At 40.6% G+C, this 27,324-nt stretch overlaps 1 protein-coding gene across 5 annotated transcripts in view; it reads right to left on the reverse strand.

Annotated features, from left to right (window-relative positions):
- Positions 1 to 27,324, reverse strand: part of LOC139463807 (uro-adherence factor A-like) — a 114,147-nt gene that overhangs the window by 70,075 nt on the left and 16,748 nt on the right. For 4 of the 5 annotated variants that reach the window (XM_071245131.1, XM_071245127.1, XM_071245129.1 and 1 more), the window contains exons 2-3: positions 10,397 to 12,243; positions 4,905 to 5,612 (exon numbers count right to left, since the gene is read on the reverse strand). In XM_071245131.1, coding sequence (XP_071101232.1) covers positions 4,905 to 5,612; positions 10,397 to 11,887 — 2,199 coding nt within the window. In that variant the 5' untranslated portion in view covers positions 11,888 to 12,243. Of the gene's footprint in view, positions 1 to 4,904; positions 5,613 to 10,396; positions 12,244 to 22,521; positions 22,599 to 27,324 lie in introns of those variants that run through there. The other variant, XM_071245128.1, reaches the window with a different exon arrangement.

Consider the following 27,324-nt stretch of genomic DNA (forward strand, 5'->3'; position numbering starts at 1 on the left):
AATAGTAGCGAATTTACATGAAAAAAACCCCATTAATATGGCGTCATTTTTTTTCTGGCTAATAGTAAAGCATTTACACCAGTCGGTGATCATGCATTTTTGCAAGTAAATCTAGTTTGGGCTTATTATTAGATATGAAGTTAATCTGGAGATATATTTTGTGAACATTGGGAATATGGTGATATGTTACAAGTGTCTTCCCTGCTTCTGAATGAGTTTTATTTACAGTTCCTAAGTTCCTGTGCAATTTACCGGATCGTTGTTTTCTGAGGCGTTCGTAGTAGATTTGGTATATTTGTTTATCTATAATAGTTAACAATTGCAGCATAAAATGAGATATATTAGCTGATTTTTAAAATAAATAGAATACGTTATAAAATACTTTGATATTGGAACGGCTTTTTCTACACACGCCCTCGAAAACTTACACTTGTGGACAGACGTCATATTTTCATTTCCTATCATTTTCTTTCAGTGAAACTTTTTGGGAGATATTACCAACGACTTGGTAGCAGTAACATCACTGTCATTCTATTTAGACCAAGAGTCATCTGAAACCAACCCTTGTTCGAAGAGTGGGAATTCTTCAAGTGGCATATCTAGGTCCAAGACGAAATCGTCCATGGCCTTGGCGAATGTAAATTGAAATAAATGTTCCGGAAGACACACATGTTCAGCAAATAATTTGCAGCCCACTGACATGTGCTAATGAGCGATATCATAAAAAATCTTTGTAATCCGCTAAGAGACGTCCTTTTATTGGATTGTCGCTGGTCGTAGTTGGAGAAATCTCGGCTAAGGGAATTAATTCTAACCCCGGATATTATGTAATATTGTTTACGTGGTTACCAGAATGGTCAGTCGTGAATGTCTGCGCATCTATTGCGCATCTGCAGCGGTACAGGGAGGTTAACAGCAGGGTGTCGGGGTGTATCAGTTACATGCCAGGCCATAGCGCTGATGGTTTATGATAAACTGTAGGTGAGGGCCGTCCCTCTATTATATGGTCTCTGGTGTACCCTCAACGTCCTGCACAGAAAGGTTGCAAAGATAATGGCTGGCAAAGACAGAAGGAGAGAACCAGACACACCCCACCATGAAGATGTCGGTTACAGGTACTCAAGTACCCATGTCAAGTCCTGCATTTAGTCCGTTTAAACCCAACCGAGTTCTAGTGTACCTGTCAAAGACCCTTTACAGATAAGGGATAGAAACAGCACACTATGCCATAACATCACCAACACCATCCGTCCCCTTTGAGAAAAAACATTCTCTGAACGATTACCAACATCCTACAAAGGTCACATTACAAAAAACATTTAATAGACCCTTTCAAAAAACTAATTTCCCCAAGCAATAGGATAAATTGCTCACAACCTGATTATTTATCTAGTCCTTCAGGATTAAATGTAAATTGCAAAATGTGAATGATAGCGCCAGCCAGTGACGTCTCAAGTGGAATTGTACAATCTTCCCACTGTGCCCACTGCAGTGTTTATTGAACCCGACAGACTTGCGTCACTGCTGCGAGGGTTGTGACATAACCGCCAACTTGCCCTATCCCATGTTTCAGGTGCCAGATAAACTGATGTCACCATCCGCCAAGGCAACCGTCTGAGTTGATTCCTGCAATAATCCCTGACATTGTGTCACTAAGGTGCAGGATCAACACTTGACACAGCCAAGTCAAAGAACCTGACATCCATTTGTCTCCTTAGTACACATTCTGAAAAATCATATCATTCAAACTAAAACACAACACCTCTTCTTTCAGAAATCCCCAAGATGGCCAAAGACCCTTGTGTCTTAAAATGTTCATGAAGGCTGTTAATGTTCCTAAAAGCCTAATATCTTGATGTAAAGCATACCAGTACATGCTCGACAAAAACAAGCCAATCCTAAAAACATAATAGCCATTAATTATGAATGAAAAAATATGTTGTTGACTACTTAATCAACCTATTTCTTCTGCTGATCCACAAGTTTTAATTACATTCTTCTGCAATAATACCATGAATGAGATTGACTTTAGGTATGTATTACAAAATGTCAAACTGACTTTATTTTCTAAAAATAATGTCATTGAAACTACAATCATATTTTTAAGACCAAGCATTGAATGGTGAGGTTTTATCCTAATGAAAACAGGAATAGAAGTTTCTTTGAATAAGTAATGTCCAATTATCCAATATTTGCCGACCTGGCACTGTCTGGAACAAAAGAAGCAGTGATTTATACCATGAGCAAACATCCTCCCCCTTCAGAGGTGGTGACACACAAACGCCCAATCCACTTCTATTCTACTGGATCCTCACAAGGCCCAATGATGAATAGAGCTCCTCCCTGTCTACACTGATCATACAAACAGCATCATAGGCCTCATTATACAATGATGAATAGAGTTCCTCCCTGTCTACACTGATCATACAATCAGTATCAAAGGCCTCATTATGCAATGATGAATAGAGTTCCTCCCTGTCTACACTGATCATACAAACAGCATCATAGGCCTCATTATACAATGATGAATAGAGTTCCTCCCTGTCTACACTGATCATACAAACAGCATCATAGGCCTCATTATACAATGATGGATAGAGTTCCTCCCTGTCTACACTGATCATACAAACAGCATCATAGGCCTCATTATACAATGATGGATAGAGTTCCTCCCTGTCTACACTGATCATACAATCAGCATCATAGGCCTTATTACACAATGATGGATAGAGCTCCTCCCTGTCTACACTGATCATACAAACAGCATCATAGACCTCATTATACAATGATGGATAGAGTTCCTCCCTGTCTACAACTAACCATACAAACAGCATCATAGGTGTCATTATGCAATGATGGATAGAGTTCCTCCCTGTCTGCACTGACCATACAAACAGCATCATAGGCCTCATTATGCAATGATGGATAGAGTTCCTCCCTGTCTACAACTAACCATACAAACAGCATCATAGGCCTCATTATGCAATGATGGATAGAGCTCCTCCCTGTCTACACTGACCATACAAACAGCATCATAGGCCTCATTATGCAATGATGGATAGAGTTCCTCCCTGTCTACACTGATCATACAATCAGCATCATAGGCCTTATTACACAATGATGGATAGAGTTCCTCCCTGTCTACACTGATCATACAAACAGCATCATAGACCTCATTATACAATGATGGATAGAGATCCTCCCTGTCTACAACTAACCATACAAACAGCATCATAGGTGTCATTATGCAATGATGGATAGAGTTCCTCCCTGTCTGCACTGACCATACAAACAGCATCATAGGCCTCATTATGCAATGATGGATAGAGTTCCTCCCTGTCTACAACTAACCATACAAACAGCATCATAGGCCTCATTATGCAATGATGGATAGAGCTCCTCCCTGTCTACACTGACCATACAAACAGCATCATAGGCCTCATTATGCAATGATGGATAGAGTTCCTCCCTGTCTACACTGATCATGTAAACAGCATCATAGGCCTCATTATACAATGATGGATAGAGTTCCTCCCTGTCTACACTGATCATACAATCAGCATTATAGGCCTCATTATGCAATTTCTCAGTCAAAAAAGTGTGAATCCATGTCAGAAGCATCCCATAATTTTGAAGACATTGAGGGCACTCCACACAAGGAAAAACACTTGTTCACTTAATGAGTGAGTGAGTGAGTATGGTTTTACGCCGCTTTTAGCAATATTCCAGCAATATCACGGCGGGGGACACCAGAAATGGGCTTCACACATTGTATGTTCACTTAATGAAGACAACTACAAAATCCATACCTCAATACATTTCTGCTACTGGCCCAAGAACACAGAGCATCAGTAACATTTCCTTAGAAAAGGGACCTGGATGTGTCCTTATATTCCCTATAAGCTTGGGAATGGTCACGTCTTTCAGGCCAGGTGGAGGGACACAGGAGAGCTACAATCTGAAAACCTGGATAATATGCTGTCTAGGCTCACAATTCAGTTCCCTTGCTCAAAGCATTAAGTCAAGACGAGGAAATCAATTCAGCCCTTGCCACTATCTCCAGCCCCGCTCCAACAAATTGTGAAATGATACCCTACATTGCGTTGAGGAGACACATCACAGACTGAGAGTAGAGACCTTGAATCTGGGGTATGATTGTATACTAACACAATCAGCTAGATCAGAGTTCAGCTGGTCTTTCCAAGAAGGGGTGCCAACATTTGTCCTCAGTGTCTCGAGACACCAATTCTGACGGAGTCATTTTGTCAGACCAGCATGAGCTTCTCAAGACCTACATTTTCCCACAGATCAAAATCAGAGACTTGCTGTAAGTGAAGAGTGAGTGAATTGTGTTCTACACCACACTCAGCTATATCAAGGTGGTCTGTAAATAATCAAGTTTGGACCAGACAAACCCTGGATTAGATCATGACAATTGAATGATGGAAGGTTTCAGCACCCAATGACACACCATCTCAAGGGCACATACTGCCACTATTTGACCTTTATAAGTCAGCTCTTCCAACAAGCATCATGTCCTCCTGACTTATTCTGCTCTGTATTCCCATAGGGGATGAGCAAAGAGAGTGAGTGAGTTAGGTTTAATGCCACTTTTAACAGTATTCAAGTTATATCGCAGCGTGTCAGCTTAATGTGGGAGGAAGGCCCGAAGTGATGCAGGTCTGAGACGTTTACCACTTCGGTGAAACCCACGGGCACGGGTATGGTGCTGACAAACAGAAACATCGAGGCGAACCAGGATTCAAACCCACAATTATAGGTTTCTGGCGTGCCCAAGGGCAGCAACTCTACACAGCAAATCACAGTGCCTTAGACCACTGGTCCACCCATGTCCCCCATTAGCAAAGAGATGGTATGTTGTCCTATGGCAAATAGTTACTTACATTTTCTGTGTGTTTTTCTGGTTTGATTTTACTCCTCACATCCTTGTTGGCAAATATGATGTCATGTGACTGTGCAGCATTCTCGTGTGACTGTGGTCCAGATTGTGACTGTTCTCTTGAATGTGACTGTGGTCCAGATTGTGACTGTGCAGCATCCTTGTGTGTCTGTGGTCCAGATTGTGACTGATCCCTTGAATGTGACTGTGGTCCAGATTGTGACTGTTCTCTTGAATGTGACTGTGGTCCAGATTGTGACTGTTCCCTTGAATGTGACTGTGGTCCAGATTGTGACTGTTCCCTTGAATGTGACTGTGGTCCAGATTTTGACTGTTCTCTTGAATGTGACTGTGGTCCAGATTGTGACTGTTCTCTTGGATGTGACTGTGGTCCAGATTGTGACTGTTCTCTTAAATGTGTCTGTGGTCCAGATTGTGACTGTTCTCTTGAATGTGACTGTGGTCCAGATTGTGACAGTTCCCTTGAATGTGACTGTGGCCCTGAGTATAGCTGTTCCTTAAGGTGCTTTCCTGATTGTGACTGCTTCTTTGCTTGTGAGTGCTTCTCTGCTTGTGAGAGCTGCCCTTCTTTTGAGTGCTTCTCTGCTTGTGAGAGCCTTTCTGAATGTGACTGCTTCCCAGCTTGTGACTGCTTTCTTGAATATGATTGTGCAAGGTCACATAATCTGGCAGAGTATATTGCATCAGTGTTCTGTGAAACAAAGCAAAGATTGCAGAATCTTTTGAGTGACGGAAATGTATATTTCAGATAAAAAAATTAACCGTCATATGGATTAGAATAGATATATCTGGGTTAATGATGAACAATTACATTTGTCTCATGTTGCATGTCAATCAATAATTCTTTTAAAACACTAAACTTGAGTTTCCTGAGTGAGTGAGTTTAGTTTTACGCAGTGTTTCAGTTATGTGATAGTGAGATAGTGAGTGAGTGAGTGAGTTGAGTTTAATGCCACTTTTAACAGTATTCCAGTTATATCACGGCGTGTTAGCTTAATGTGGGAGGAAAGCCCCAAGTGATGCAGGTACCAGACGTTTACCACTTCGGTGAAACCCACGAGCACGGGTATGGTGCTGACAAAGCTAGAAACATAATCGGGGTGAACCAGGATTCGAACCCACAATCATAGGTTTCTGGCATGCCCAAGGGATGCAACTCTGCAAGCAAATTGCGGACCCTTGAACACAGCCCTCTAAGTTCGTTTTTTTCAGGGTGCCAGGTGGCTCCTAAGGTAAAATATCTGGGAGCCAAACCTACATCTTTAGGAGCCAAGGGTATTTTTCAGGAGCCAAATATTTACAACAAAAAATAGCAAAAGCAAGTTTTTCTCCTGACTTTTAATCAACTCAAGATGCAGTATCTTAGTGTTAAATTGCTGCAAAAGACAGCTGAAACAATATTGTTCAGATTAAGGGATTAATCGCACTGTACAACAAAACACGTAATACCATTACGTTACCAAAACTCACATAAATTTCCAATAATAATGCCACAAATTTCTCAAACACTGACTGTCTTCGTATGAATAACACGTTCGTCGAAGAATGGCATATGACACATCGTTGGAAAGCTTATTCCTTCATCTATATGCTTGTAACATTGCCTGATATTTTTCGTAGTTATAACAAGCCATTTCATTGGATTAAAATTGGTTTCTAATGACGCTTTCTTTCCGAAATCTGCAACAAGTTTCGTGATTGGTCAATTTTGAGCACGTGATATAAGGCAGCCAATCAAATTACAGCTGTGATACCAAGTTCGTGTTTGATAAATTTCAGAAGTTGGCGAAAGATTTTTGTTAAATCGTGTTATTCTGAACGTTTTAAGCAGGAAATCACGATATATATTAAAAATATGGAACTTCGTATATGTATCGTGCTAGGTTACGAGCTGTGACATAGATTTTTCATGCATATATTTTTACATTAAACATCGTGTCCGAGCCGAGAATTCAAGGCGACGAAAGCCGAGAATGGCGAGATGTCATTTGACTTACATTACATGCGATCGCACGAAAAGATGGAAATAATAACTTAGATGTAGGGTTGATTGCTTTTAGATATATTTTTGTTGATTTTATTTATTACTTTGTATAATATATTTAAAGATTTGTTTAAAACGTCTTTATTTTGCTCTTTGACATGTTAGATGTGGACCCGTTGTCACAATGTGTGTCAGAGAATTTTATTTTCAATAACATCGCGGGAAATAGTGAATAATTTTTTAATTTATCTATAAAAAATGATAAATTGAAATGGAATACGTATTTCAGCCATTGTGAAATGTGATAGATTTAATAAATGAATGATATTACAGATAGGTCCATAAAGATTTATACTTTTTTGACGTGACTACAGCTTGACCGGTTAACCGGCCTACGGTGTCTGGGGACTCGATGCTTCTTGGCCGGAAAACCGGCCAACGGTGTTGAAAGAGTTAATTAATTGCTGACGAGATAGATATTTATCATTAAAATATGCCTTATATGGGAAAGGTAGATTATTAATTCCTATTTTCCAAGCGTGCCATCGAGGCACGAAGATCATGATTTAGCCATGCCATTTTCATTTTAGGCGTGCAATGGCACGCAAAATACGGTTAATTTTGAGCCTTGGACTTTTATACGATCGCGAACATGTACGAAAAACATGGCTCTACGTAAATTTCCAAAATAGTCGCCAACTGGGTTTAAGATAAGGTAGCCATGTGGCGACTGGTAGATCAATTTAGGGCGCCAATCATAAATAAGGTCGCATTGGCGACTAAAATGGTCGCCACTTAGAGGGCTGGAACAACTGGGCCACCCATGCCCCCTTATGTGATAGTGTGTCAGCTTGATGTGGGTGGAAACAGCCACAGTGATACAGGTCTTTGGCTTTTACACTTTGGAAAATCCCGTGAGCACAAGCAGCAAAGCTGACAACCTAGGAACATAAGACTTAGAGTATCCTAAAATGAAGCAAAAACATACTCCCTTGGACTTAGTAATTAATCTTTTCCTGGTGTAACAGGACTTATTAAGTTACTTAGGCCAGACCTATGTTTACTTTTTGTGTATTTCGAACCCGATGAACTGATTTTTACCCGATTTCATAATTTTATTTTGAAAAAATGATGATTTGGGTGTTTTTTTTATACATCGTCGACAACACAAAACGATGTAAAACTGGAAATGTCAACACATCCAAACTGATGTATGCAAGTTAGTTGTGTTATTACACTATCTGGTTATAAAGAGTGTTAATTTTATTTCTGAACTTATATTTGTAATGTATTATATTCATTTTATTCAAGATTTTATTTAATATTTTTTACATTAATTTCTGTGAAATAGTGTTGAAATTATCGGCAGATAGTACCAATTTACCATTATTTACAGCAACCACAATCACATTAATGCTATTGATGCCTTGAAACAAAAACATATATCACAGATGCCATACTTATATCAATTTTGATCAATGAGACAAAAATCGATGTGTAAAACAAGCAACTGAGATCCAAAAGCCATATCCTACCTTTAAGGGATTTCATGACTATCTTTAATTTCAAGGTGATATTTCAAAACAATGAACATTTTCCTTTATAAATTCACAAATAGAGACATTAGTAATTTAATTTTTATTTAATAAAAGATTATTAGTCACTTGGGGGGAAATGTCTTAAGCGACGATACCCATTAAGTGAATGAGTGAGTGAGTATGGTTTTACGACGCTTTTAGCAATATTCCAGCAATATCATGGCGGGGGACACCAGAAATGGGCTTCACACATTGTACCCATGTCGGGAATTGAACCCGGGTCTTCGGCGTGACAAGCGAATGCTTTAACCACTAGGCTACCCGACCACCCCTAGACCCGTGAAGATCCGGGATAAAATAGGTCTTCAGCAACCCATGCTTGCAGTAAAAGTCGACGATGCATGTCATAAGAGGCTACTAACGGGACTCGCTGACTTGGTTCATACATGTCATTGTATCCCAATTGCATGGATCAATGCTCATGAGGTCAATCACTGGATTGTCTGGTCCAGACTAGATTATTTACAGACCACTGTCATATAGCTGTAATATTGAGTGCAGCGTTAAACTAAAAAAGCAAAAAAAAAGCATAGACTATCATTAAACTTTTTCGCAGGCATCTTTTTCTGTCTACAAATTATTCACAAATATTACTACACCCAGGAATGATATGAAGTAGGGACAAGAATTCAAAACAAGCCATGTCAAATAAAATTCTCATATTAAAAAGAGACTTCCTTAAAGACTGACAATTTGATTATTAATGGGAAAATTACACAGCACAGACATAATCAGGAACTAGTCAGAAAATTAATAATTCGTATTATCTGACAATGTTAACATGATGTTTCTGATTTATAAATAAAGGTTTTGTTACAGAATTGTGATCATATCATCGAATGTGCAGCACTGTGTATCACAAGTCGGGCATTGACTGATAGCAAATGGTGATTTTATCGCTGCTTCAGTCAGCATTCTGTCAGTATGATGCCACTCACCTGGATTACTGTTTTAGGATACAATGTTGCTATTGTCACAGCTATATACACTGCTTTAGAATACATTTATGGTCATTTCTGTATGAAATGCATTTACAGTGTGTATAGTCTTCAAGGAAGACAAAAGGTACTTTGAGGTTATTGGATGTCATTTTTCATATCATACCCCATATCAACCCGAGACCCCCATATCAGCCTGAGACCCCCATATCAGCCCAAAACCCCCATATCAAGCCAAGACCCCCATATCAGCCCGAGACCCCCATATCAGCCCGAGACCCCCATATTAACCCGAAACCCCCATATCAACCCGAGACCCCCATATAAGCCCCAGACCCCCATATCAGCTTGAGACCCCCGTATCAGACCGAAACCCCCATATCAGCCCCAGACCCCTATATCAGCCCAAGACCCCCATATATCAGCTTGAGACCCCCATATTAACCCGAAACCCCCATATCAGCCCGAAACCCCCATATCAACCCAAGACCACCTTATCAACCCGAGACCCCCATATCAACCCAAGACCCCCATATTAACCCAAGACCCCCATATTAACCCAAGACCCCCATATCAACCTGAGACCCCCATATCAGCCCGAGACCCTCATATCAACCCGGGAAACCCATATCAACCTGAGACCCCAATATCAGCCCAAGGGCCAAAGGCTGATATGGTGGTCGGGGTTGACATGGGGTATCATATGAAACTGACATATACCAACCTTTTTATCATATATACCACAACATCAAATTGTAAAATGTATCTATTTGCAAGTTTTTTCCATCTCACAACAATATGACCGTTTAATTCATAAATGCCATGGCTGTTATGTTAATAGCAACCATTACTTACATTAAATTCTACTTGTGAAAATAATGTCAGTGACTGAATTCACTCCAAAATAATCTATTTAAATGCTCCAATGAGCAAGGTGCATTGTAATTCATCTCACCTCCAAAATGACATCTTCATCCAATTGCACATCCATATTGTCCAACAGGTGAGTTGGGTCACAGTTACCTCCCTGTATAGATGGAGTTCCTGAGGGAACAGATAACTGAGATTTCACAGACTCTTCTGTCAACTGTTCTCTCTCGCCCAACGTCCTTGTATCACAGCTCACATCACTGTGAGACACTTTCTCTTCCATACTTATCTTACAATTGTTATCACTTGAAGATACAGAAACTGGCACGCTTTGATTCAGTTTGAATTGAGCTAAAGTTTTGGCAAGATTTGAAACGGACCTATTCTGGTCTGCCTCATGTTCGGATGGATCATCCTCTGTTATTGTGTCCAACCCTCGTACATTCTCAGCACCAGAAACATCATCGCCAGTGGTGGAAGACTTGGGGTTCGGTGGCTCGGATATTTGTGCACTTCCTCGCCAATTGTTGGAGACAAAGCTTCGAAGTTTACGAAATTCTTCAAATGTTGGTATGTTTATTTTTTTCCTCTTGCTAGGACCTTCTTTAAAATTTGGCTGTGATGAACTGAGAAAATCCTCAATCATAGAAATATCTACACTTGACATCGATGTCCTTCGCATTTGCTTAGTCAATCGCCGTGATATAACAGCACTTGGTGAGTTGACATCGTTCTTGGAGTCTAAGCTCTCTTTTCCTACCGATTCAGATTTTTCTGAACCCTGAGTTTGATTAACACTGGACAGTACGGATTGACCAAATTCCAAACAAGAAATATCAATATTCGACACAGACTTTCTCAAACCATATCGCCTTGACGACAAGGTATGTTTTTGTAAAATATCAGCATGGTTGGATAGGTGTTTCTTGAATAAGTTATTACTTAGAAGCACTTCAACTCGGGACATTTTCTTACCATTTTCAACCTGGTTAGAACAATTAGGAATTTCCACACTTCTCACATGGTCTCTTGGAGAGACTGGCACCGACTCTACTGGCACAGAGTCTTTGTTCTGTTTTCCTGTCACAATAGAATTGGTAGATACACGTCTCTGTTTCACTTCTTCCTGTTTCACTCCTCGTTGACTGAGAGTATTGCCCTTCGTTGTCCGTGGAACACCTCTAGCACTTTCTGAAGTATCCTTATGATATTCAGTCCCGAAATTGAAAGATTTGTTCAAATCAAAGGAGTTGTTTGGACTTGAAAACCTTCTCTGTTTCCTGAAAGCCTCTCTATTTTGAGGAGCATTTTTGGAATCATTCCGCAATGGTTTCCGAACACTAACACATTTTCTTGCGTCACTGTTTCTCCGAAACAACATTTTTGGATCGGGTAAGTTTTCTTCACTGATATCATCTTCAGAATCGGAAGCATGTACAGCATCTCCACGTTTGAGAAGAGCTTTTTCCTGAGGTGGAATTGTAGAGTCCAGTGAGGTGGACTTAGTCAACACTTTTTCAGAAGCCCTAGTGGAAAGATTTTGGGGTACTTCTTTTGAATTCATTTTTGATTCCATTTCCAGATTTTACAATATATCACAGTTTACAGAAGGTCAAAGACTAGGAAGTACACACTGGCTCTTTGGACGGAATAAGCCTGGACGGAACATTCAAATGATTGTTAGGACTTAAACCATTAGTGCAACTGTTTGGTATTATATTCAAATTTGGGAACCATATCTTCTGAATGTTCGGTTTGGGGAATCTTGTTGTTGAACAGGTGTAGTTTTTCATTCACAGCCATTGTTTCTCAAACTGGCAGTGAGATGTAATGAGCACTGATTCATTGACTGTTACGATATATTTTAACCCATTTTCTGCCAGAAGATTTGAGAATTTCAGGTGGTCAGCAGTCCAGTCAGATATTCTGCATCTGAAAAAGACATTGTACGTTACTACTAGTGAGTGAGAAAAATTGCATTAAGTCTCTCTGGGCAGTATTTCAGTTACATCACATGCCAGCTTGATGTGATAAGAAGCCTGAAAGTAAAGCAGGTCCTGTATGTCTGCCACCTTGGTGAAACCCACCAGCACAGGTCCATGAATGGTGCTGACATATCTAGAAACATAAACAAGGCCAATCTGAGATTCAAACCCACAATTATAGGTCTCTGTCATGGGAAAGGAAAACAAATCAGCACAATGCCAACTGACCCCAACATTAATTGGTATGAAATACAGAGATATGACCTTACACTACGCATAACTTACCATGTTATTTACTCAGCATCCATCACATTATGGTTTTGCTTGTAAACCATAAAACATCATATTTTGTATTTTTATCATATAAATGTAGTCCAATAAAGTTCTTAAAATTCTAAAACTTAAAATTTTTAACACTTGACCCATGACAAAATAACCCTCTCTATACTTCTCTATTCGTTGAAATGATGTTTCATGGCTACTTCGTACTTCTTGCCTCTTCATCAGATGAATTACCGAGTAAGCGCCGTATTGAGTTCATATATAAATGCTGATATGTTTACCCTGTATTCATATTCTTCCACCTTCTAAATGTCAAAGACAAGACATGGATCCTGGCCCTGTATTCCTAAAACCTGGTCCTTCATCATTCAAGGTACCGTCTTGACCCAAAGTATTCCCTTCAGTCTGATCTACTAAACAACTTTCTTGCAGACCACCTCTGTGGTCTAGTGATAGAGCGTCTGCCCGGAGATCAGAAGGCCTGACGATAAAAAAATGGTACCTTGTGTGGTGCTCGGCATTAAGGGGCTAAAACAAGGACTGGTCGGCACGGAGTCAGTATACTGTGTCTGAGTGGGGTATTCATGTTAAACTGTATGGTATCTTAGTGAGCTAGCACTATAAATCAGCATCAGTCCGGACTAGTACAAGCAGCCACACACACACGTGCATGCACGTCGCTATATAAGTGCAATAATCTTGGACGCAACACTAAACCCCATTTCACCTCACCTCACTTTCTTGCATCATGCTAATGACCATGAATGTAATCCAGAGAAGTCCAAACAAGGAAATATTGCACAACAACATCTGCTGAATGTCATGAAAACAAGCAAAAACTCAGTAACATTTGCAAGTTCCATTTCTTTCAGAACAAAAATGATGCTGACTTAAAGAAAGTATGATTGGTCATTAAGGTTAATCAATTAATTTGAAAGAAAATACAAATTCCGACCATGCACCTAAATCCTCAAAAGAGTACTTAGCAAATATGATCTCTAAGATTTGTCCAGTTTCAAAGGGTACTAAGTGTATAAATGCAGAGTACATACATATATTCATATCAGTCATCAACATGGCTACCCAATACGGTTGTACCTTTGTCCAGTAGCGTGCCAACTTGTGGTCAATCTATGAGTGGCCATACTTGGCAAAGATACAAGATTTATGTCTACTGGCACACAGTCAAAAGATCCTGCTTATCTTAATCTAACGTCCTACTCGGGGTTTCTAAACTCTGCATGACTTCTGTATGTTTATACATACATTTCTTGTACTTAGCAATCAATCATGCAATTCACTTCACACCAAGCAATACCCAATCATATGTGCTGCTGTGTGTTTGGTATGTTGATGTCACATGTGCTGCTGTGTGTTTGGTATGTTGATGTCACATGTGCTACTGTGTGTTTGGTATGTTGATGTCACATGTGCTGCTGTGTGTTTGGTATGTTGATGTCACATGTGCTGCTGTGTGTTTGGTATGTTGATGTCACATGTACTGTTGTGTGTTTGGTATGTTGATGTCACATGTGCTGCTGTGTGTTTGGTATGTTGATGTCACATGCTGTGTGTTTGGTATGTTGATGTCACATGTGCTGCTGTGTGTTTGGTATGTTGATGTCACATGTGCTGCTGTGTGTTTGGTATGTTGATGTCACATGTGCTGCTGTGTGTTTGGTATGTTGATGTCACATGTGCTGCTGTGTGTTTGGTATGTTGATGTCATATGTGCTGCTGTGTGTTTAGTATGTTGATGTCATATGTGCTGCTGTGTGTTTGGTATATCAGTGTCACATGTGCTACTGTGTTTGGTATGTTGATGTCACATGTGCTGCTGTGTGTTTGGTATGTTGATGTCATATGTGCTGCTGTGTGTTTGGTATATCAGTGTCACATGTGCTACTGTGTTTGGTATGTTGATGTCACATGTGCTGTTGTGTGTTTGGTATATCAGTGTCACATGTGCTGCTGTGTTTGGTATGTTGATGTCACATGTGCTGCTGTGTGTTTGGTATGTTGATGTCATATGTGCTGCTGTGTGTTTGGTATATCAGTGTCACATGTGCTACTGTGTTTGGTATGTTGATGTCATATGTGCTGCTGTGTGTTTGGTATATCAGTGTCACATGTGCTACTGTGTTTGGTATGTTGATGTCACATGTGCTGTTGTGTGTTTGGTATGTTGATGTCACATGTGCTGCTGTGTGTTTGGTATGTTGATGTCACATGTGCTGCTGTGTGTTTGGTATGTTGATGTCACATGCTGTATGTTTGGTATGTTGATGTCATATGTGCTGCTGTGTGTTTGGTATATCAGTGTCACATGTGCTACTGTGTTTGGTATGTTGATGTCACATGTGCTGCTGTGTGTTTGGTATGTTGATGTCATATGTGCTGCTGTGTGTTTGGTATATCAGTGTCACATGTGCTACTGTGTTTGGTATGTTGATGTCACATGTGCTGCTGTGTGTTTGGTATGTTGATGTCATATGTGCTGCTGTGTGTTTGGTATATCAGTGTCACATGTGCTACTGTGTTTGGTATGTTGATGTCACATGTGCTGCTGTGTGTTTGATATGTTGATGTCACATGTGCTACTGTGTTTGGTATGTTGATGTCACATGTGCTGCTGTGTGTTTGATATGTTGATGTCACATGTGCTGCTGTGTGTTTGGTATGTCAATGTGACATATGCTACAGTGGTCAAATTCAAGAGCATAGGTTATAATTATTAACACACAAACCCATGTCAATATCAAAATATACACCAACCTATGTATATAATTATAAACACACAAAACCATGTCAATATCAAATTATACACCAATCCATGTATATAATATTATAAACACCCAAATCAAAACCCATGTCAATATGAAAATATACACCAACCCATGTATATAATAATAAACACTCAAACCCATGTCAATATTAAAATATACACAAACCCATGTATATGATAATAAACACACAAACCCATGTCAATATCAAAATATACACAAACCCATATATATAATAATAAACACTCCATCCCATGTCAATATCAAAATATACACCAACCTATGTATATAATAATAAACACACAAAACCATGTCAATATCAAAATATACACCAACCCATGTATATAATAATAAACACACAAACCCATGTCAATATTAAAATATACACCAATCCATGTATATAATATAATAGCAAGCCTCTCCTTTATCATGTTTATATACTCCTACCCATGTATATCTGGTATATAACAAATTCCTACCAACCTATGTCAATATCAAAACAAACCAATCCACCTGATAAATTCCCCAACCCATGTCAATAGCAAAATATACACTAACCCATGTAAACAACAAAATATACCACCCATGTCAATAATGAAATATAAACCTACCCATGTCAGTAACAAAATCAATCACATTCATCGCTTTCCCAGAAGTCGTCAATTTCATGTAATCAATATCACCACGGGGCCCCACCTTCGTCATCCCATAACAGATTGTCCAGATCATGCATTCTACTCAATATCTGTCAATCAACTGGCTGATCATGCAGCTCAAGCCCTACTTTTGTAGAAGGAATGCCATGTATTTATATGCCACTATATGTCAACAGTGGAAGAACTGGTCCTTGTTAATAGCATGGGAAGCTGCTGTATTTCTGGTTGCTGTGGCCTCATTATATTATAAACAGCCTCTGAGACACTGTGCCCTGATTGACACTGGCTCCTTTGATCTTCAAAGATATTTAAATTTATGATTGTGTATTTGCACCTTTTAGGCGATTTGTTTTGAGATTTATTTGGCAAACCATGTCAAGAAACGATCGGAATTAATTAATTACTTTGATGAAATAGTATGTAATTATTATCAGGTACTATTCATTTATTACATATTATTAATCCCGCATTTATACTTATTGACAGCATGTTTTGTTATTATGGTTATGTTTACTTTATTGTTGAACGCTACGCTCTGCAATATTACAGCTATATGACAGTGGCCTGTAAATAGTGAGGACGAGACAATGGAGAGATTGAAATTATGAGCCGTCCCATGCTAGCGGGTATGCAATCAACCATGTCAACCAAGTCTGACACCCTGATCTACTTGGTTGCATCTAATGACCAGTTGGGGACCCATTCTAACCCCATAGTACACATGGGACTTGTTGTATGTATGATCATCACCGGCTGTAAAATGATCAAACTAATGAAGCACTGGAAATGTCCATGGCCTGGTACACTGGAACTGTCCATGGCCTGGTACACTGGAACTGCCCATGGCCTGGTGCACTGGAACTGTCCATGGCCTGGTGCACTGGAGCTGTCCATGGCATGGTACACTGGAACTGTCCATGGCCTGGTGCACTGGAGCTGTCCATGGCATGGTACACTGGAACTGTCCATGGCCTGGTACACTGGAACTGTCCATGGCCTGGTACACTGAACTGTCCATGGCCTGGTACACTGGAACTGTCCATGGCCTGGTACACTGGAACTGTCCATGGCCTGGTACACTGGAACTGCCCATGGCCTGGTGCACTGGAACTGTCCATGGCCTGGTGCACTGGAGCTGTCCATGGCATGGTACACTGGAACTGTCCATGGCCTGGTGCACTGGAGCTGTCCATGGCATGGTACACTGGAACTGTCCATGGCCTGGTACAATGGAACTGTCCATGGCCCTGATGTACTGGAGCTGTCCACATCCTGGTACACTAGAGCTGTCCATCGCCTGGTACACTGGAACTGTCCACATCCTGGTACACTGGAGCTGTCCACATCCTGGTACACTGGAGCTGTCCATGGCCTGGTACACTGGAGCTGTCCATGGCCTGGTACACTGGAACTGTCCATGGCCTGGTACACTGGAGCTGTCCATGGCCTGGTACACTGGAACTGTCCGTGGCCTGGTGCATAGGAACCGTCGATGGTCTGGTGCACTGGAACTGTCCATGGTCTGGTGCACTGGAACTGTCCATGGCCTGGTACACTGGAGCTGTCCATGGCATGGTATACTGGAACTGTCCATGGCCTGGTGCACTGGAACTGTCCATGGCCTGGTGCACTGGAACTGTCCATGGCCTGGTGGACTGGAATTGTCCATGGCCTGGTGGCAGTACATCAAAAGTAGCTTGTATATTAATAGTATTTACAGATATAATTGCATTGTATAGTTAATCTTTAACTTTCAATTTCTTTGGACCCAAAATACACCTTATTTGAAGAAAGGTGGGTTCCACTGAGAAGACTTTAATAAATTAAGATCTGACAATCAGTGGTCCCATCTATATGGATCTTCCCACACACTTTCAAAGCAATCTGAATCTAGGACTTAGATGTGTTGGGTGTTGCTATCATTTGAAAAATGATGCGGGTAAGTCTACATTGTTCGACTTAAAGGTACTATATCAATAGTTACCTTTGCCTGCAATAGTATTTCAATCAATTGCAGTTATTGTTCCTATGATTATGATCATGATGATAGCGTGTTTTACTATTGTAATCATATGGCAATTGTAAATGGTCACCCTTTATTATCATGATTGTTATCTTGTGACCGCCTCAAGACAAAGGGTTGCCTCCAGCACCAGACAGACCTGAGTACCCCCTGGCCAGGTGAGCTTCCACAGTGAGTGGTCCTCCACACCGTATATAACCATCCATCACCTCCAGTCAGCTGGACATGGTCAAGTCCCATGTCGCAATATATAGGCTTAATGACATACGAGTCTCCTAACAGTGGTAATTAACGTTATTGTGCATGCAAGAAGCAGATTCTGATTGCACCAAGCTGATTGTAAGGGGGCATTGCAGATTGTTCCAGAGTTGACCCCACACACCTTTCTTATACCTCTGACACCATTGTTAGTTGAATATTCCAACAATATCGGGGACACCAGAATTGGCTTCTCACAATTTATGCATGTATGTTCACCATGACAAGTACATACTTTTACCAATAAGCAGCACAACCATACACCATACACAGTTTTTTTTCAATATTCCAGCAACATCAGAAATGGTCTTCTGACAATTTATGTATGTAGGTTCACCATGACAAGTACATACTTTTACCAATAAGCAGCACAACCATACACAGTTTTTTATCAATATTCCAGCAACATCAGAAATGGTCTTCCCAAATTGTACCCATGTGGAGATTAGCAACCAGGCTTTGGCATGACGAGTGACTGCTTCAACCCCAAGGATACCCAAATGCCTTCGAGATATTAGAAGACCTGCAACTGTTTCACCTCCCCATAATAGCAAAGATTTAAGTGGTGACAAGGTTCAGGCAAATTGGCACTCCAAGCATGTTTGAATCAACATGTTGTTACCAAATACAACTGATTCCAACTTATCAACCTTATTATTACATTTGCCTTCTGTGTGTGATGTGGTGTGTGTGTGTGTGTGTGTGTGTGTGTGTGTGTGTGTGTGTGTGTGTGTGTGTGTGTGTGTGTGTGTGTGTGTGTAGCGTGTGTGTGTGTGTGTGTGTGTGTGTGTGTGTGTGTGTGTGTGTGTGTGTGTGTGTGTCTGTGTCTCTGTGTAGAGTGTGTTTGTGTGTAGTGTGTGTGTGTGTGTGTGTGTGTAGTGTGTATCTCTGTGTGTGGTTTGTGTGGTGTGTGTGTGTGTGGTGTGTCTGTGTGTGTAGCGTGTGTTTGTGTGTGTAGTATGTGTCTGTGTTTAGTGTGGTGTGTGTGTCTGTGTGTGATGTGTGTCTCTGTGTGTGGTTTGTCTCTGTGTGTGGGGGGTGGGGGGGGGTGGGGTTAATGCCATACTCAGCAATTCCAGCTGTGTGAGGGCGGTCTGGAAATAATTGAATCTGTAAATAATTCCCAATTATTGTTAATATATTTAACTAATAACTTATGTCATGGCTTGTAGGGACAACCTGTATCTCATTGGTAACAGGTTATACAAAGATTAAGAGATTTGATATAATTTCATGAAATGCAATCTCAAAATATAATGTAACTAGAAAGTGTTTTTACTCGTAAACACATATGTCTCCCCCCACTCCCCTAACCCCCATTCATTCGTTTACTTCACGTTAAACCCCATCTCTTCATTCCCACCCTCCATTACTAAATAACAGAGACAAAAATAGAACTAGAAATTTCAAACAACTAATGGGCACCACTTCAGTGCTGGGTTAATGTGTATACAAAGTTTCGCGAAAATATATTATACGGTTTCTGAGTTATGGTCCGGAAACCAAGCTTACCCCCATTCAGAGCCTATGTTCAACTTATCTCCATGGAAACGAGAACAAATAAAAATGTCAAAAATCTCTAAATAGCAAAAGGCACCACTTCATTGCTGGGTTAATGTGTATACAAAGTTTCGCGAAAAAATATTAAACGGTTTCTGAGTTATGGTCAGGAAACAAAGCTTACCCCCATTCAGAGCCTATGTTCAACTTATCTCCATGGAAAGTGAGAACAAATAAAAATGTCAAAAATCTCTAAATAGCAAAAGGCACCACTTCATTGCTGGGTTAATGTGTATACAAAGTTTCGCGAAAATATATTAAACGGTTTCCGAGTTATGGTCCGGAAACCAAGCTTACCCCCATTCAGAGTCTATGTTCAACTTATCTCCATGGAAACGAGAACAAATAAAAATGTCAAAAATCTCTAAATAGCAAAAGGCACCACTTCAGTGCTGGGTTAATGTGTATACAAAGTTTCGCGAAAAAATATTAAACGGTTTCTGAGTTATGGTCAGGAAACAAAGCTTACCCCCATTCAGAGTCTATGTTCAACTTATCTCCATGGAAACGAGAACAAATAAAAATGTCAAAATTCTTTAAATAGCAAAAGGCACCACTTCAGTGCTGGGTTATGTGTATACAAAGTTTCGCGAAAAAATATTAAACGGTTTCCGAGTTATGGTCCGTAAACAAAGCTTACCCCCATTCAGAGCCTATGTTCAACTTATCTCCATGGAAACGAGAACAAATAAAAATGTCAAAAATCTCTAAATAGCAAAAGGCACCACTTCATTGCTGGGTTAATGTGTATACAAAGTTTCGCGAAAAAATATTAAACGGTTTCTGAGTTATGGTCAGGAAACAAAGCTTACCCCCATTCAGAGCCTATGTTCAACTTATCTCCATGGAAACGAGAACAAATAAAAATGTCAAAAATCTCTATATAGCAAAAGGCACCACTTCAGTGCTGCGTTAATGTGTATACAAAGTTTCGCGAAAAAATATTAAACGGTCTCTGAGTTATGGTCCGGAAACCAAGCTTACCCCCATTCAGAGTCTATGTTCAACTTATCTCCATGGAAACGAGAACAAATAAAAATGTCAAAAATCTCTAAATAGCAAAAGGCACCACTTCAGTGCTGGGTTAATGTGTATACAAAGTTTCGCGAAAAAATATTAAACGGTTTCTGAGTTATGGTCCGGAAACGGTGGGAACGCCGACGCCGACGCCGACGGGAACCGTGCCAAAAACAATATGTCTCCCTCCATTCTGGGGGAGACATAATTATCTCTCAATATAAGAAAAAAAGAACTTAAGAAACTTATTTTTCTCAATTTGCACGCCAAGGGCCCTAAGTAAGGAATCATGTTTGTTTTGTCTGGTTTTGTTTGGTTGTTTGTTGTTTAACGCCACACTCAGCGATATTCCAGCTATATGACGGTGGTATGTAAATAATCCAGTCTGGACCAGACAAGACAGTGATTGACATCATCAGCATCGATCCACGCAACTGGGATAGGATGACATGTTTCAACCAGCGAGCCTGACCACCCGATGTTGTAAGTCGCCTCTTGCGACAAGCACTAACCTCGCATGGAATGCTGAAGAACTATTCCAACCCTAACCTCCATGGGAATCAAGAATACAGCCCTGTCAAGTACACATACCCCACTGAGAAGAAACAATGGTAGACGCATGCTTGGTTGTAACTTCAATAAACCCTATGCACCACAGATTCAACTGTAACATCTTCAAACAGGTTTGTTGCTGTCAATTATTTATAAACATGGGTCATGGAAGACTGCTCGGTTTCACAGGGCCACAGAACAGACAGCCATACAGATATCTATAAGTATGATTGGTCAAAGACAGCCGTCCCTGCAACAATAAAACTGACAGATCTTCCACACAACTTGTTTATATCTTTCAAGTGAAGATGGGGTTGGGCAGCCCAGTGGATAAAAGGTTGTTTCATCATGCTGGAGACCTGTGTTCAATTCCCTATGGTGTCCCCTGCCATGACATCTGTTAAGTAAGCGAGTGAGTAGGAATCTATTCCACTTTTAGCAATATTCCTTCCTTATGATGGGAACATTAAGTTGTTGTTGTTGTTTAATGACACACTCAGCAATATTCCAGCTGTATGACGGGTGGTATGTCAATAATCAAGTCTGGACCAGACAATCCAGTGATTGACATCATGAGCATCAATTCACGCAATTGGGATACGATGACATTCATCAATCAAGTCAGCGAGTCTGACCACCCGATCCCATTAGGTGCCTCTTATGACAAGCATACTTGCCTTTTATGGCAAGCATGGGTTGCTGAAGACCTATTCTACCCCAGATCTTCACGGGTAAAGAACATTAAGAATTGGCTTCGGGCTTTGTAGCCATATGGGAAACCGAACCCGGATCTTCAGTGTGATGTGCCACTGTTTAAACCACCAGGCTATATTGTAATGTCACAAAAACATGAGTGGCACAGGTGTCCCTGCCAACTAAGGCACTTCCATTTGCCATGCAGAGTTGTGTCCCTTGAGCACACCAGAAACCTGTGATTGTAGGTTCGAATCATGGTTTGCCCCTGTTTCCAGGTTTGTCAGCATCATAGGCGTGGTGTCTACCCCTGAATGTAAAACCATCCAGTCACCAATAATCCAGCCCATCAAACATTTAAACAAATACTCATAAAACAAAGACAACAGGAAAATACCTACCATGTACCAGTTTAACGACAAATTCGAAATTGTGGCTAGGTGTAAATATTCTGCAGTCCAACATTGTTCCACCCTCCCACGTCTGGCCAGCCATGTGTATATATACACTGTCTGTCCCAAGGTGTGCAACCTGTCAGTCAAGTCTTTCTGGCACCTACCCAATACTGACAGTTTCATTGAAAGGTATGCACTAAACCTTTCTATTGAAGCCACGTAAACAGGATCCCGACTTCCTAAAGTTGTATAGGAATTCAATTCAGCACAAGCAAATTATGAATCCATAAGTAATAAAAAGTTGGTTGACATGAGACATTTGTTGGGTGTCCAACCATGAACATGAATGGTTATCAAGTCTCAGAATGGCATTTAGAAGAGATACCCATAAGGAAGAGAATTTATGGATGTCACCTTCTTTATTATGAGGAACACATCGTTTCGATTATATGTTTAATCCTTCATCACCTGATCATGAATGCTTATGTTGACCAGGCAGATCCTTGATACATCAGTATATACGATAGCGATCCTTGATACATCAGTATATAAGTGAGTGAGTGAGTGAGTTGGGTTTTACGCTGCTTTTAACAGTATTCCCGTTATATCACGGCGTGTCAGCTTAATGTGGGAGGAAAGCCCCAAGTGATGCAGGTCTCAGACGTTTACCACTTCGGTGAAACCCACGAGCACGGGTATGGTGCTGACAAACCTAGAAACATAATCGGGGTGAACCAGGATTCGAACCCACAATCATAGGTTTCTGGCGTGCCCAAGGGACGCAACTCTGCACAGCCAATCGCGGCGCCTTAGACGACTGGGCCACCCGTGCCCCCAGTATATAAGATAGCGATCCTTGATACATCAGTATATAAGATAGCGATCCTTGATACATCAGTATATAAGATAGCGATCCTTGATACATCAGTATATCAGATAGTGATCCTTGATACATCAGTATATAAGATAGCAATCCTTGATACATCAGTATATAAGATAGCTATCCTTGATACATCAGTATATAAGATAGCTGCGTGATAAATCGCAAAGAGCAATGAAGAATGAAGCTTGGTCTATTTCACGATAAAACATTGTTCTATCATGAAGTCATTTCTGGAGATTCAAATATGTGCTTGCAACATGATGACGTCATATATTGGACAACGATATTTTTGAGAGGGAAGTGTTTATTAAGTTGTTCCCATTAGATGTAGCTGGGCTACGTAGATAAACGCAGTGGCTGGGCGATCGTATCCAGAAGTGTTAGAGACATGTAAATCGTTATAAAACTTATTAGGGAAAAAGGAACAGATAATCAACTTGAGGATTGTGAGAATGTGCGGAAAATACCAAATTTAACCCACCTGTTTACAAAATGGACTTTTCCAACATTGCCGTGGTCGAATTCTACTCAGGGAGTCATTATTATTAAAATTTAGATAACAATTTTTTAAATTCGCACATTTTATCAGCATCCTTAAAGAGACTGCACACAATGTTGATATTCCATATAAAAAATAAACTGTGCCCCACATGGTTTATCTCCCTGCAGTGTTGTATTGTACGATAAACAACTCCCACTCATTGTTTATTTCTTAATTAAAGGGCCCTTTACAAAGATTTATGGTTTAAGTCTACACTGCACAGTCATCACATTTTAATCCGAACTGCATCAGTGGAAACCCTATTTGAAGCAGTGAGTGAGTGAGTGTCCCAGTGTTTACCGTATTTCACAAATATCGTGACATGTCAGCTCTGATTAGGGAGGAAAGTGATGCAAGTTTTATGGACATGAACTTCTTTGTGTTTCTTTTATTTTGTTTGTTGTTGTTTAACGCAACACTCAGCAATATTCAGACAGAATGATAGTGGCCAGTAAATAATTAAATATGGACCAGACAAATAAGTGATTGATATTGTGAGCTGTCATCCATGCCCTCAGTGTATGCTGGACTTGTTATTTAGTGAGTGAGTGAGTTGGGTTTAACGCCGCTTTTAACAGTATTCCAGTTATATCACGGCGTGTCAGCTTAAAATGGTAGGAAAGCCTGAAGTGATGCAGGTCTCAGACGTTTACCACTTTGGTGAAACCCACGAGCACGGGTATGGTGCTGACAAACTTAGTAACATAATCAGGGCGAACTGGGATTCGAACCCACAATCATAGGTTTCTGGCGTGCCCAAGGGAAGCAACTCTGCACAGTGAATCGCTGCGCTTTAGCCGACTGGACCACCTGTGCCCCCATTTGTTTTTTACATAACATAAATACAGGAAACAAATAATTGGCCACAGATTTTACAAACTGAAATACATTGTTCACTGGACGTGCTCGTTATCATGAAAACTATTACCTGGTATAAAAATAAAGGCAGCACCTCCTTTCAAGGCTGTATATACCTGTTTTGAGACTGTGACCAAAATAACCTGTCTTTCCTAAGTTACAAGCCGAAAAGAGCATTCCTCCTACATTGCAACCACACAAGTGCATTTCACCTTAAAAACTAAAACATGTCCTCCTTTACTCCACATTCTTCATAGCTGTATTCAGTGAATATGTCAGCACACAAAAATAGGCCTACCATATACTTCCAATAAACACTCAAAAGCTGTGACCAAGCTGTCAGCCCTACCCTTACATAATACTATAGATGGCATAGATATTCCCTTGCACAACTTTAACAGAATTGAAACCCGAGACTGTCACGGATGGCTGGTCCCCTTCATCGATTGTGTCATGTTGTCTTACAGTTGATACAACCTTACATATCAAAGAGATAAATACGGACTTCATATACTGAATATAAGACCCTTCCATTTAACATGCAACAATATTTAGGCAGGCATACAGCAAGGTTGAGTAAGTGTGCACAATTTCCACCACATGGATTGTTCAGGCTTACTTGCAACATTGCATTTTAATGGTGGTATCAGGGATTTATCCACACCTGCTAAGGCTGCAGCTAATGTCAGTACAAATTCACAAATTGGAATTAAAAGATTCAAAATTCATGTTGATATGGTTATAACTGACAGCATGAGATATGTTAGCATGGAGAGAGGGGATAACATGGCACATCTAAGTAAATACAGCATGAGAGAAGGGGTACACCTTGAGACATCTTAGCATGGAGAGAGGGGATAACATGGCACATCTAAGTAAATACAGCATGAGAGAGGGCGTACATCTTGAGACATCTTAGCATGGAGGGAGGGAATAACATGGCATATCTAAGTAAATACAGCATAGAGAGAAGGCGTACACCTTGAGATATCTTAGCATGGAGGGAGGGGATAACATGGCACATCTAAGTAAATAGAGCATGAGAGAGGGCGTACACCTTGAGACATCTTAGCATGGAGGGAGGGGATAACATGGCACATCTAAGTAAATACAGCATGAGAGAGGGCGTACACCTTGAGACATCTTAGCATGGAGGGAGGGGATAACATGGCACATCTAAGTAAATACAGCATGAGAGAGGGCGTACATCTTGAGACATCTTAGCATGGAGGGAAGGGACAACATGGCACATCTAAGTAAATACAGCATGAGAGAAGGCGTACATCTTGAGACATCTTAGCATGGAGGGAGGGGATAACATGGCACATCTAAGTAAATACAGCATGAGAAAGGGCGTACACCTTGAGACATCTTAGCATGGAGGGAGGGGATAACATGGCACATCTAAGTAAATACAGCATGAGAGAGGGCGTACATCTTGAGACATCTTAGCATGGTGGGAGGGGATAAAATGGCACATCTAAGTAAATACAGCATGAGAGAGGGCGTACACCTTGAGACATCTTAGCATGGAGGGAGAGGATAAAATGGCACATCTAGGTAAATACAGCATGAGAGAGGGCGAACACCTTGAGACATCTTAGCATGGAGGGAGGGGATAACATGGCACATCTAAGTAAATACAGCATTAGAGAGGGCGTGCACCTTGAGACATCTTAGCATGGAGGGAAGGGACAACATGGCACATCTAAGTAAATACAGCATGAGAGAGGGCGTACACCTTGAGACATCTTAGCATGGTGGGAGGGGATAACATGACACATCTAAGTAAATACAGCATGAGAGAGGGCGTACACCTTGAGACATCTTAGCATGGTGGGAGGGGATAACATGGCACATCTAAGTAAATACAGCATGAGAGAGGGCGTACACCTTGAGACATCTTAGCATAGTGGAGGAGTGAGTAAATTGGGTTTAAATGCTGCTTGAACAGTATTCCAGTTATATCCCGGCTTGTAAGCTTATTGTTGGAAGAAAGCCTGAAGTGATGCAGGTCTGATATGTTTACCACTTTGGTGAAACCCACAAGCATGGGTATGGTGCTGACAAACCTAGAAACATAATCGGGGAGAACCGGGATTCGGACCCACAATCGTATGTTTCTGGCATTGCAAAGCAAATTGCGGCAGCTTTATAAGAGACCGGGTCACCCGTGCCTCAGCGTAGAGGAGACAGCTTATACAACCAAGCATATATAGAGAGCATATATTGAGAGCATATATAGAGAGCATAGAGGAAGGAGACTTAAAATAAACCGCTGAGGTTGCCAGTCTTTACCTATATTGGCACATACATATATCATTGTTGCCCTTACTGGATTTCCAAGGCACTGGCCTCTCCACACAGTCAAGTAAACACATTATGTAAGAACAGGGCAGCGGATAGCCCTGCTTCATTGGGTGTAAATTGGCCAGGTTTCAAGTGGATTAACTTGGCTAATCTGTAGAACAAATCCCACCTAGGTATTTGTGTTGTGAACATACTATGTTGATAAAATCTCATGGAG

Source organism: Haliotis cracherodii, unplaced genomic scaffold, assembly GCF_022045235.1.
Source record: "Haliotis cracherodii isolate W230 unplaced genomic scaffold, xgHalCrac1.p SCAF_16, whole genome shotgun sequence".
NCBI lineage: Eukaryota > Metazoa > Mollusca > Gastropoda > Lepetellida > Haliotidae > Haliotis > Haliotis cracherodii.